Source organism: Bubalus kerabau, chromosome 2 (assembly GCF_029407905.1).
Source record: "Bubalus kerabau isolate K-KA32 ecotype Philippines breed swamp buffalo chromosome 2, PCC_UOA_SB_1v2, whole genome shotgun sequence".
Classification (NCBI taxonomy): Eukaryota; Metazoa; Chordata; class Mammalia; order Artiodactyla; family Bovidae; genus Bubalus; species Bubalus kerabau.
In genome coordinates this window covers 138,129,713-138,142,299 of record NC_073625.1, presented here as the reverse complement: position 1 = coordinate 138,142,299, position 12,587 = coordinate 138,129,713, and the positions used below count along the sequence as shown (strand labels likewise).

General features: G+C 37.1%; 1 protein-coding gene across 3 annotated transcripts in view; it reads left to right on the top strand.

The window, feature by feature from the left end:
• Positions 1-12,587, top strand: part of NAALADL2 (N-acetylated alpha-linked acidic dipeptidase like 2) — a 1,154,148-nt gene that overhangs the window by 679,313 nt on the left and 462,248 nt on the right. For all 3 annotated transcript variants that reach the window (XM_055569014.1, XM_055569015.1, XM_055569016.1), the window contains exon 6: positions 1,959-2,102. In XM_055569014.1, coding sequence (XP_055424989.1) covers positions 1,959-2,102 — 144 coding nt within the window. The remainder of the gene's footprint in view (positions 1-1,958; positions 2,103-12,587) is intronic.

Genomic DNA, 12,587 nt, shown 5'->3' with positions numbered 1-12,587 from the left:
GGAAATGGTTAGGATGCAATGAACTACATTATAGTCAAAATGCATGGTCATATAGCCATATAAAAAGGAGTACTAACTTATGAGACCAGCTTTGTGTTTATACAACAAAACTGAACCTAAGCTTAAATCTTACTACTTTTTCTTCAAAGCCATGACTTCTGTGGCTGCCACAGCTAAATATGTTTTAGCTGTGTGGTTTCCCTGATGATAAATTAAGGAAAGGCTTCCATAACATATTGTGTCATTAATAATCTTCCTCCTGGAGCCTGGATACCAGTATTGTCGAGTTCTGCACCCCCTGCAGTCCTATCAAATTAAATTCTGAGAAAACCTGTGGCAATTATTTTCTCTAATAAAAGTTCTAAAAAATACAACTCTGTGTTCACAAACATTATTGGCTGCCTGATAGTCATTCTGTTCTGTATTTCATTTTCTGAGTCAGTATAAATATATATAATCTGAATAGAAGTATATTTTTTTTTTAGTTTTTTCCTTATGTGGAGTTTATTCTTTTCATTCTCTTTATTCTGAATACTTGTGCAATTTTCTCTTGCTTGTGTCACTATAGTTGTTTCTCTCCTTATTTTCATTTAATTTTTATTTTTTCAAAGTTATAGATGAATATAAATAGATATTTCTACAAAGCTTAGACACATTTATAAAAATGTGTCACCTTCTGTCATCCTTCCTTGTGTTTCTCTCTGCTTTGTCTATATCCCCAAAGCAAGCACTAAAATGCTCTCAACATTTTTGGTTGTTACCTATTTTTCATATTTATTTCACTGCCTCTCAAGAGTATGTTTAATAGTTGAATTCATTTTTCAGTTGTATCCATTATATTGACTTACTACTATGAAAGATAAAGATTTCATTTTCTTTCATAGGTTTCCATGTTCCCTCAACCCTGATATTTTCCCTTTTTTCTTTTTTCCTGAAGAATGATATTTATTTTTGTATTAAAAAGTCATTGTTTATATTTCTATGGGGCTTCCCAGGTGGCTCAGTAGCAAAGAATTTGATTGCCAGTGCAGGAGACACAAGAGATGCAGGATCAATCCCTGGTCAGGAAGATTCTCTAGAGGAGGAAATGACAACCCACTCCAGTATTCTTATCTGGAAAATTCCATGGACAGAGGAGCCTGGCCATGGGACCACAAAGAATGGGATATGACTGAAGCTACTACTTAGCGTGCACACATGCATGCACCTGGAAGGAAGGATTCTGTGCACCAATGAGAACAAGGCATCTGAAGGGTCTTAGCAGTCATAACACCACCCCATTTAAAGTATGAGAGACACCCTTCCCTGTGTCTGGCATCTCCCTGTTAAGTGTTCCACCTACAGTCTCTGCTGGAAGGAGGACCAGGCACTGTTCATGTTGACTGAATGAGTGAGGGGTTCAGGAGAAGAGACTCCTTCACAATCAGAATTTGACCAATCCCTGCTGTTTTCAGCCCTTCCTTTACCCCCTTTTTAATAGGTAGCTGATATTTTCAATTCTCAAGTCTCTCTGGGTTCTGTAATACAAATTGCATTGCTTTTCAGCTTCTTCACTCTGCTGGCTTATGTTTTGGTCTCCTTGGTCTGTCACATCAGTCGACACTCATCTGCTTTCCAGCTTCTAGTGTCTTACTGCTAGTGTGTCTCCTATTCTCTTAGCCCCTGTGGATTGATGCTTTTCTATCCCTTTGTTGTCATTTCAGTAGCGAATGGAAGTAAATGCCTGTGTACAGTCTGCCACCACGAACTAGGTTACATAATGCTGTTTGTACTGAATTTTTATTATCAAGTATCTCAGATCATTTTTAACAAGTAGAGAGTATAAATAAGGAGTAAACAAATAAATGAGTCTAAAAAACTTGCCACTCATCATTTAAATACTTATTATAGAAAACCTGCTCTTCAAGTGTCTTTAATTTCTGTTTGCTAAGGATTCTATTTTTCTCTTTTGAATACAGATGGAAGCTTTAGACAACACCGATCAAACCTCACCTCTCTACTAGTGCAGCCCATCTCAGCATCTCTTGTTGCAAAACTCATCTCTTTGCCAAAGGATAGAACCACAAATGGTGCCTGCAGCCCTCTAGAACTTCCAAATAATGGTAAAATATTTAATGTCTTTCTGTGTGTCTTATAGTTTTTATAAGGCCCATGATCATTTTTAATCTGTTTGATTGGCATGTTTAGGGTTATTCTTTCTCAAAAAAACCAAAAACATTTATTTCTGTTGATATGAGCATTTATTTCTCTTCTCTGGCTTTTCAAAAGTAATTCTATAAAGACTGAAAGTTGACCAAGCTGAGAGATTAAAAAAAGAAGAAAAGCATTTTGAACTGCAACTAAGAAAAGCAGCTTTACAAATAAAGCATTTTGTACATTCATGAAAATCTGCTTAACATAGCTTCTCAGTTTCAGCTTCAGCAGGCTTGTTGCCTGCCAAGATTCAGTGGATAGCAGTCAGCTATCTGGGGTATGAAGTCTTTTAGTAGAAAGCATTAAAGCCTAATTCCTGCAATTGACTAAAAAATCCCTCTGTCTTTACGCATCATTGCTGGAGAGATGCTTCTTATACTGCAGTGCAGTTTGTCAGGCCTTGTTGGACCACATAGGATAAAACTGAAGTAGTTAAGCTACCTGTGGTGGGATGAAAGTCATGGGCTGCATCTTATTTCTGCCTCCAGCCTCAGCATTAGACTACTAAAGGAGAGACTTTCTTTATATATTGTTAAATTTGTATCTAGTTGGCTGTGAAATTCAACTTTAGGGGTCCATTTTTGTGTCCAGACCCAGGCTCAACTACCCATGTTTTATCTCATTTCTTTTCTCCTGACAACAAAAGCATAAAAAATATGTTTTGAAAAAGCCTAAAAAAAAAAAAAAAAGACCCTGAATGCCTTCCGAATTGCCCTTTCTTAGGGACAGGTTTTTTATTTATTTTTTTTTTTTTTAATTTTATTTTATTTTTAAACTTTACATAACTGTATTAGATTTGCCAAATATCAAAATGAATCCGCCACAGGTATACATGTGTTCCCCATCCTGAACTCTCCTCCCTCCTCCCTCCCCATTCCATCCCTCTGGGTCGTCCCAGTGCACCAGCCCCAAGCATCCAGTATCGTGCATCGAACCTGGTTTTTTAAAATTCTGTAGAATGAGAACCTCTTAAACTGATTATTGATTGAACATAGTAGGAACTATAGAAAATAATGCTAAGACTACATCCTCAAAATAGGAAAGAAGTTGTTCTGGGGAAGCTTTTTGTTTAGCTTTTTCTATGTTCTAGTCTTAGCCCCAGATTTTGATAATGAGCTCTATTTGCTAAAATATGTAATTAACACTATACTAATAATTTTCTTGTAAGAAAAGCATCAGACATTGAAAAGATCAGACTTAAGTCCAGATTTAATTAACTGATTGGCTTATTCAATAAACAGTCAGAGTCCCTCCTATCTTAGTCTGTAGAAGGAGATCCTGATTGCCTCAAGTCTATCAGCTTATCACATCAACCATGTAATGACAGCTGGGTCAAGGATGATGCAAATTTGGCCAAACAGAGACATGACTCAATCTCTGGACTTTGAGCAATGGCTAATTTTAATGGTAGAACTGAATAAGAAATCATATAGCTCTAGGATATTTTGGTCCTTTTGAGGACCTTGAGGGCATAGTACCCGACAATGGAACCAAGGTGAGGAAGGGGTAGATGAATAATGTAAAGGGAGAGAGTGTGAGAAACCTCTTGTCTACATCATTTGATGCCTAAATAAAGCCTTGTCTGAAGCCATAGCTACTGAATTAGCTGTATATATGTTGATACATTCCCTTTTTAATAGTCAACTTATTTGTTTGATTTTCAGTTACTTAGAAACAAAAGTCATGCAACTGATGTAAAACTTACACTAAAGTAAAGAATATTTGCATACATGAAACAGACTCAGCAAAGTGTAGTGAAGAGGATGTTATTTATATGGCAAGTCCTGGGAGAACTAAGAAGATTATATAAGGGATAGAAAAACAAGCAGAAGAAAAATTTCTTGCCCAAATATAAACAGATCTTTTGCATTGACTAAATAATTAGATATTGATGCCATTTAATTTCCCATGATCTTATTTTCTGTAAGTCTTACTCACTGATTATATATTGTCAGTCTTTGTCCTTGAGAGTCAATCAATAGCTGGGAATTTGAATTTTCATATATCAATCTGAGCTTGTCATTAAAAACTATGACTGCAATGAAAAAAAATTAGATGAGAAAGTATAAAATCCATTAGTATAATACAGAGTGGAAGCCTTAATGAATCATGTTAAAAGAAATATTTTAATATGTTTAAATTACTTTTGATAAATTGAAAAAAATGACTTACTATGATGCATAAAACTTAGTTTCATTAGTGTTAAATTTTCATCTAAGTAAGTTTGGATCATATATCTTCAGATAATATATCTTCACACATACACAACTGTATATAACTCCTATTTCTCTATTCACAATTTTATATGTTCTTTGTTCAAAATATTTTTATCAGAAGAATTTAATCTCTTCTGATAATGTTTTAATTCTTACATACTTAAAATGAATTTTGAATATCTATATTTCTAATTTGTTAAAGAAAGTATGTATTATTATCATTTCTTGAACAGAGAAAAAGATGTACTAAAAATATTATCTATAAACTTTGGTGATTTTACAATTTTTTGGCAAATAATACAAATTAGCTCTTGAGGAGACATCCACTAACAAAAAATGTTAGTAAAAATAAGTCTAGCATTGCTGTTTTTTACATCTGAGACTAATCTCCTGTTCAGTGTAGCCTCAGTGATGCTGTGTGTGAAAGATCCAGGAGCACATTGTGCTATTTTGATTAAAAAAAAAAAAAAATGTCTTGAGCTGCGTGTGTGTGCGTGTGTGTATATGTATGTGAAGTAGGCAATGGAGTAGTTTGGATGGGAATAGCTACCCACTCCAGTATTCTTGCCTGGAAAATGCCCTGGACAGAGGAACCTGGCAGGCTATAGTTCATGGGGTCACAAAGAATCAGACGTGACTGAGCGACTAACACTTTCACTTTGGATGTGATATGGTGTGGCTTGGCTTTTGGAGACTTTGTAAAAGAGAATTTCCCAGTAGATCTGAAGTAAAAGAGAATTGAAAGCTTATTTTAGAGTAGCATGGGCTTTAACAACTTCTAGCCATCAATATGGAAGAAAATATCTAGAAAAACATGAGGAAAAATGTAGTTTATTCAGACATCTCCTACAAAGCATTCATATAGGCATGATGGCCACTCTTAAAAATTCAGTGAGCTAGACTGACTGCTGTAGGAAAGACTGATAGATCTTGTGACAGATGCAAGCTAGATGTTAGAAATCACTAAGCTATACTGGTGATACCCCAATTTATGCCTCTTCAAGCTGCCAGTTGCAGAGTGAACCTAGGAGTCTGAGCAGGAAGCTGACAACAGAGTAATCTATAGAACTAAAGATCAGCCTTCATGAGCTGCCAGTCTGAAGTCCTCAGACAAAAGGAAGAAAAAGCTTCAGAAATCACTTTGAAGGTCTGTTCATCAAGGGTCTTAAACAGAGTGAACATAGGTGGGAAACCTATTGTCCAAAGTCCACAGAAAGTACAGTCAATTCTCTGTTTCCCAGGGAGTACAGGTTGGGTTTACAGAGGGTGACACAGATCTGTCATTTAGCAGAACTTCTCGAGTTTCCAGCTTTCCATCCTGACAGCTTTGATTTTAGGAAATGATTTAGCTTGGATCCAGTCTAGAGTTTTGTTTGGTTGTTTGCTGGGAAGACTTAAAGACAAGCTGAAATATACACTTTTAAACAAAATTCCTTTAACAAGTATTTTCCAGCTTAATGTTTCTCAGCAATTTTTATAGGTTCTTGCATTCTTATCATATGTCACTTAAGTACATGTCACTCCTTCCAAATTATGGAAGTTCCAACTAAACTCTGTAGTTTATATATAAATCCATCAGAGCATACCCTATCTTTATATTTTAAAGATCATTTTTCATAATCCTTTTTTTCACAGTGGGGTGACCATTGTTATTTACTATTCTAGAAACTGCCAGAGATTCCTGAAAGCCTTTCTGGGTCTACATCATGCCATTCCCTTCATGTGTCCACAGTTTCTCACCATTATTTTATTCAGTATTATCCACATATGTCTGCAAGTTGTAAAGCCACAATATCCTCTAAAACTCCAGATAAGCACCACCTCCTCTGTGGAGCGCCCTTTGGAATTCTACTCCAGTTGGAAGTACCCTGACTCTCTCTGCTATGCTTTAGGAAGTTATTAACATATGCTATGTAGTATGGGGATATCATACTTTTCTGAAGAAGAGATAAGCAATGTGAATTTTTGTTAGAATGTATTGTTTCTACTTTATTTCTATATGGTTTCAATTCTTTCAGGTTTCACTTATAATCCAGTACATAATCAATGTCCCATGAGAATGTAAAAACAGTGTGTACTATATAAATGTCAGGTTTTAGACCAAGTATCTAAGATCATTCAAATATTTTGTATCTTATTTTGAGCACTACAATCTCCCACAGTATCAATTTATTTATTTCATTTTGTAGTTCTATTAATTTTTGATTTTATATTTTATAGTCATTTCTTAGGTGTTTATAAATTCAAATATATCAAATATTCCAGGTTGGCTGAAACACTTACCAAATAAAGTTATCTTTATATCTAGAATGCAAGTCTTAAATTTGATTTGACCTGATACTAATTTAGCTACATTAGCTTTTTTTATTTTTTTCAGTCACCATCTTTATGCTATATCATTTTTTAATTTCAACCTTTTTGTGTCTTTCTTTTTTTAGTATGCCTAAAAAAAGTGAATAATTTGTATTTTATATGCAATCCAATCTTTTAACTGAAGCATCTAATCCATTATATTTAATGTGATTACCAATGTATTTATGCTTATATTTTTCACCTTGATTTGAATTTCTACTTTTTACCACATATTTTCCTTTTATTTTGTATCTCATTTAGGTTTTAGGTTTTTGCATTATATTTTTTCCTCTACTATTTTAGAAGTTATCAATATTTTTTGTATTCTTTTAGAGTTACCCTAGTATTATTGCTTCCTGGGTATCTCCTCTACTGCTCTGCTCTATGGTAGCTCTCTTGGGAGGGAATGGGGAGAGCTGTCCTTTAGGGTTCCTACTTCATGGAGGAAGAGTCTCTTTTTTGGAACTACTTTCTTCTCTACAGCTTGGACAGGCCCAGGGCATTTTCTTCTGACATTTGTAGCCCATAAAGCTATCAAAATTAAAAAGTTCTCCAGGTTTAATAAATTTCCCTCAGCTTTATTACTTTACTTATCTTGGGTCCCATCACAAGCTATATTTTCATCTAGTAATTCCTTACTTTCTTGCTAGAACTTAGATGCTATTAACAAGATTTGTTACATATTTTATTCAGCATTTTAAATTATATTTAATGGGAGGGCTGGTCGGAATATCCTAGCCCACCATACCACTAGAAAAGGCACCCTTCTCTCATTTATTTCCTGACAACAAAAATGAATGACTCAGTGAATATACCCAAGTTGCTCAACATATAAATCAGGCTGTCATCAGGAAATCAATGATGCACTAAACTGTGCAATCCAAGGAAATTTAATTAGGTGCCTGTGGAGAATGAAAATGGAAACAGAAAAGGGTTAGCTAGTTATTATTCCTCCTAAACCTAAAGTGAAGAAGTGAAGAAAAAGCAAGAGAGTTCCAGAAAAACATCTACTTCTGCTTTACAGACTATGCCAAAGCCTTTGACTGTGTGGATCACAACAAACTGTGGAAAATTCTTCAAGAGATGGGAATACCAGACCATTTACCTGCCTCCTGAGAAATCTGTACTCAGGTCAAGAAACAACAGTTAGAACCAGACATGGAGAAAATGACTGGTTCCAAACTGGGAAAGGAATATGTCAAGGCTGTATACTCTGGTTATTTAAATTCTATGCAGAGTACATCATGAGAAACACTGGGCTGGATGAAGCACAAGCTGGAATCAAGATTGCCGGGAGAAATATCAATAACTTCAGATATGCAGATAACACCACCCTTATGGCAGAAAGCGAAGAGGAACTAAAGAGTCTCTTTATGAAAATGAAAGAGGAGAGTGAAAAAGATGGCTTAAAACTCAGCATTCATAAAGCAAAGATTATAGCATCTGGTTCCATCACTTCACAGCAAATAGTTGGGGAAACAAAGGAAACAATGGCAGACTTTATTTTCTTGGGATCCAAAATCACTGCAGATGATGACTGCAACCATGAAATTATAAGATGCTTGCTCCTTGAAAGAAAAGCTACGACAAACCTAGACAGCATATTAAGAAGCAGAGACATTGCTTTGCTGACAAAGGTCCATCTAGTCAAAGTTATGTTTTTTCCAGTAGTAGTCACGTATGGATGTAAGAGTTGGACCATAATGAAAGCTGAGTGCTGAAGAATTGAAGCTTTTGAACTATGGTGTTGGAGAAGACTCTTAAGAGTCCCTTCAACTGCAAGGATATCAAACCAGTCTGTGCTAAAGGAAATCAGTCCTGAATATTCATTGAAAGGACAGATGTTGAAGCTGAAGCTCCAATACTTTGGCCACCTGATGCAAAGAACTGATTCATTGGAAAAGACCCTGATGCTGGGAAAGATTGAAGGCAGGAGGAGAAGAGGATGACAGAGGATGAGATGGTTGGATGGCATCACCGACTGGATGGAAATGAGGTTGCACAAGATCTGGGAGTTGGTGATGGACTTGGAAGACTGGCATGCTGCAGTCCATGGGGTCGCAAAGAGTCATACATGACTGAGAGATTGAACTGAAATGAAACATGAAGTGGCAAAAGAACAAAGTAGTTACAGGAACTGGCAAGTCTTTGAGCTTTAGGAGAGGCTGGTCTGTTGAAGCTGTGGATTTCATCTACAGATATACAGTCACTGCCAGCAAGTGACCAGTCAGAAAAGGTGATGGAAAATAATCTTTATCTCATCTAACCTGCTGATCATTTGTTGATGTCTTCCATTTGCTAAACTCAACTTGGAGCCAAGTGTAAAGGAGCCAGGTGGATGTACTCTATAGAGATTAGCCTCCTGGGTCAGAGATCTGGTTAAAGGATGAACACAGATCTGGAAGGACAAATAGAAAATGTGCAGCATGGAGTATTATAGATGACTAGCCCTCTGACTAACATGATGACTTGTGACATGTGGACTGTTCAGGCTGAAAAATGTATACACATGTGTTACTTTTCACTCTTAGATACAAAGCAGGTAAAAGATATTTTTCCTGGTGTTTCAGTTCAGTTCAATCGCTCAGTTTTGTCCAACTCTTTGCAACCCCATGGACTACAGCATGCCAGGCCTCCCTGTCCCTCACCAACTCCTGGAGTTTACCCAAACTCATGTCCATTGAGTCAGTGATGCTATCCAGCCATCTCATCCTCTGTCGTCCCCTTCTCCTCTTCCCTTCAATCCTTCCCGGAATCAGGGTCTTTTCAAATGAGTCAGCTCTTCACATCAGGTGGCCAAAGTATTGGAGTTTCAGCTTCAACATCAGTCCTTCCAATGAACACTCAGGACTGATTTCCTTTAGGATGGACTGGTTGGATCTCCTTGCAGTTGAAGGGACTCTCGAGAGTCTTCTCCAACACCACAGTTCAAAAGCATCAATTCTTCAGTGCTCAGCTTTCTTTATAGTCCAACTCTCACATCCATACATGACTACTGGAAAAACCATAGCCTTGACTAGACAGATCTTTGTTGGCAAAGTAATGTCTCTGCTTTTTAATATGCTGTCTAGGTTGGTCATAAATTTCCTTTCCAGGAGTAATTGTCTTTTAATTTCATGGTTGCAGTCACCATCTGCAGTGATTTTGGAGCCCCCCAAAACAAACTCTGCCACTGTTTCCACTGTTTCCCCATCTATTTGCCATGATGTAATGGGACCAGATGCCATGATCTTAGTTTTCTGAATGTTGAGCTTTAAGCCAACTTTTTCACTATCCTCTTTCACTTTCATCAAGAGGCTCTTTAGTTCTTTGTTTTCTGCCATAAGGGTGGTATCATCTGCATATCTGAGGTTATTGATATTTCTCCCGGCAATCTTGATTCTAGCTTGCTTCATCCAGCCCAGTGATTCTCATGACGTACTCTGCATATAAGTTAAATAAGCAGGGCGACAATATACAGGCTTGATGTACTCCTTTTCCTCTTTGGAACCAGTCTGTTTTTCCATGTCCAGTTCTAACTGTTGCTTCCTGACAGGCATACTGATTTCTCAAGAGGTTCCTGGTATTTACATTCTTCAAAATGTTTTCCAATTTAGATACTTTTGCTAATTAAAAGAATAATATTTATTTAAACTTTAATTTTTTTTTCCAAATGCATGCAAGCTCACAAGAGTAAATACATACATGGATTTATCTGTGTTTATGTGTTCACTAAAGACATGGGTTAGCTACTATTGCCTAAAAGTGTGTAGTAAAAGAGACCAAGCAAATAGTTTCTGTTTAATATCTTTTTGCCAGTCTCACCTTTTCAGAACCAAACTTATAAAAGTACTAAAACATATTTTGGGAGTATTCATGCATATTTTTTTCTTTTCAAATGTGATCTCTGTTATTACAATATGGTTACTATTTACTGAGTTAGAAAATAGATAAGCAAAAATATGAAAACATATTACATTCTGTGTTAGTCATTTTAGGCTTCTGTAATAAGATACCACAGACTGAATGTATTAGACAACAGACATTTATTTTCTCACAGTTCTAGAGCTAATAAGTCCCAACTCAAACTGCAAGAGAATTAGGATTCTGGTCAGAGTTCTCTCCCTGGCTAATAGAGGACTTCCTTCTCTCTGAGTCCTCACATGGCCTTTCCTCTGTGTACACACGAAGAGAGTAACAGATCTCTTATGTCTCTCCCTTTTCCTTTAAGACCACCAATCCAATGAGATTAGGGTACCATTCTTAAGATCTCTCTTAATTTCAATTTTCTCTTTAAAGGTTCTGTTTCCTTCCTTTTCAATACAGCCAGATTGGAGTTGAGGGCTTCAACATATGAATTTTAAGGGATACAGTTTAATCTAGAACAGATTCCTAATACCCAATAATTATAACTATCAATACCTTCCTATAAATTCATCTAGATTTATATATAAATATGTTATATAACATATATATAACGTTATATAACGTGCTAAAGCGCAGGCGGCTGCGACGGGCGCGCTTTAAGCACAGCGCGACGGGCGTGCTAAAGTGCAGGCAGCTGCCTAGAGGAGCTACCCCACTTCCGAGATCCGGGCAGAAGCCGGGAGGACCAAAGAATGCTCAAACTACCGCACAATTGCACTCATCTCACACGCTAGTAAAGTAATGCTTAAAATTCTCCAAGCCAGGCTTCAGCAATATGTGAACCGTGAACTTCCTGATGTTCAAGCTGGTTTTAGAAAAGTGAGAGGAACCAGAGATCAAATTGCCAACATCTGCTGGATCATGGAAAAAGCAAGAGAGTTCCAGAAAAGCATCTATTTCTGCTTTATTGACTATGCCAAAGCCTTTGACTGTGTGGATCACAATAAACTGTGGAAAATTCTTCAAGAGATGGGAATACCAGACCACCTGATCTGCCTCTTGAGAAATTTGTATGCAGGCCAGGAAGCAACAGTTAGAACTGGACATGGAACAACAGACTGGTTCCAAATAGGAAAAGGAGTACGTCAAGCCTGTATATTGTCACCCTGTTTTTTTTTAACTTCTATGCAGAGTACATCATGAGAAATGATAGACTGGAAGAAACACATGCTAGACTGGAAGAAGCTGGAATCAAGATTGCCAGGAGAAATATCAATAACCTCAGATATGCAGATGACACCACCCTTATGGCAGAAAGTGAAGAGGAACTAAAAAGCCTCTTGATGAAGGTGAAAGTGGAGAGTGAAAAAGTTGGCTTAAAGCTCAACATTCAGAAAACAAAGATCATGGCATCTGGTCCCATCACTTCATGGGAAATAGATGGGGAAACAGTGGAAACAGTGTCAGACTTTATTTTTTTGGGCTCCAAAATCACTGCAGATGGTGATTGCAGCCATGAAATTAAAAGATGCTTGCTCCTTGGAAGGAAAGTTATGACCAACCTAGACAGCATATTCAAAAGCAGAGACATTACTTTGCCAACAAAGGTTCATCTAGTCAAGGCTATGGTTTTTCCAATGGTCATGTGTGGATGTGAGAATTGGACTGTGAAGAAAGCTGAGCACCAAAGAATTGATGCTTTTGAACTGTGGTGTTGGAGAAGACTCTTGAGAGTCCCTTGGACTGCAAGGAGATCCAACCAATCCATTCTAAAGGAGGTCAGCCCTTGGATTTCTTTGGAAGGAATGAGGCTAAAGCTGAAACTCCAGTACTCTGGCCACCTCATGCAAAGAGTTGACTCATTGGAAAAGACTCTGATGCTGGGAGGCGTTGGGGGCAAGAGGAGGAGGGGACAACAGAGGATGAGATGGCTGGATGGCATCACTGACTCGATGGACATGAGTCTGAGTGAACTCCAGG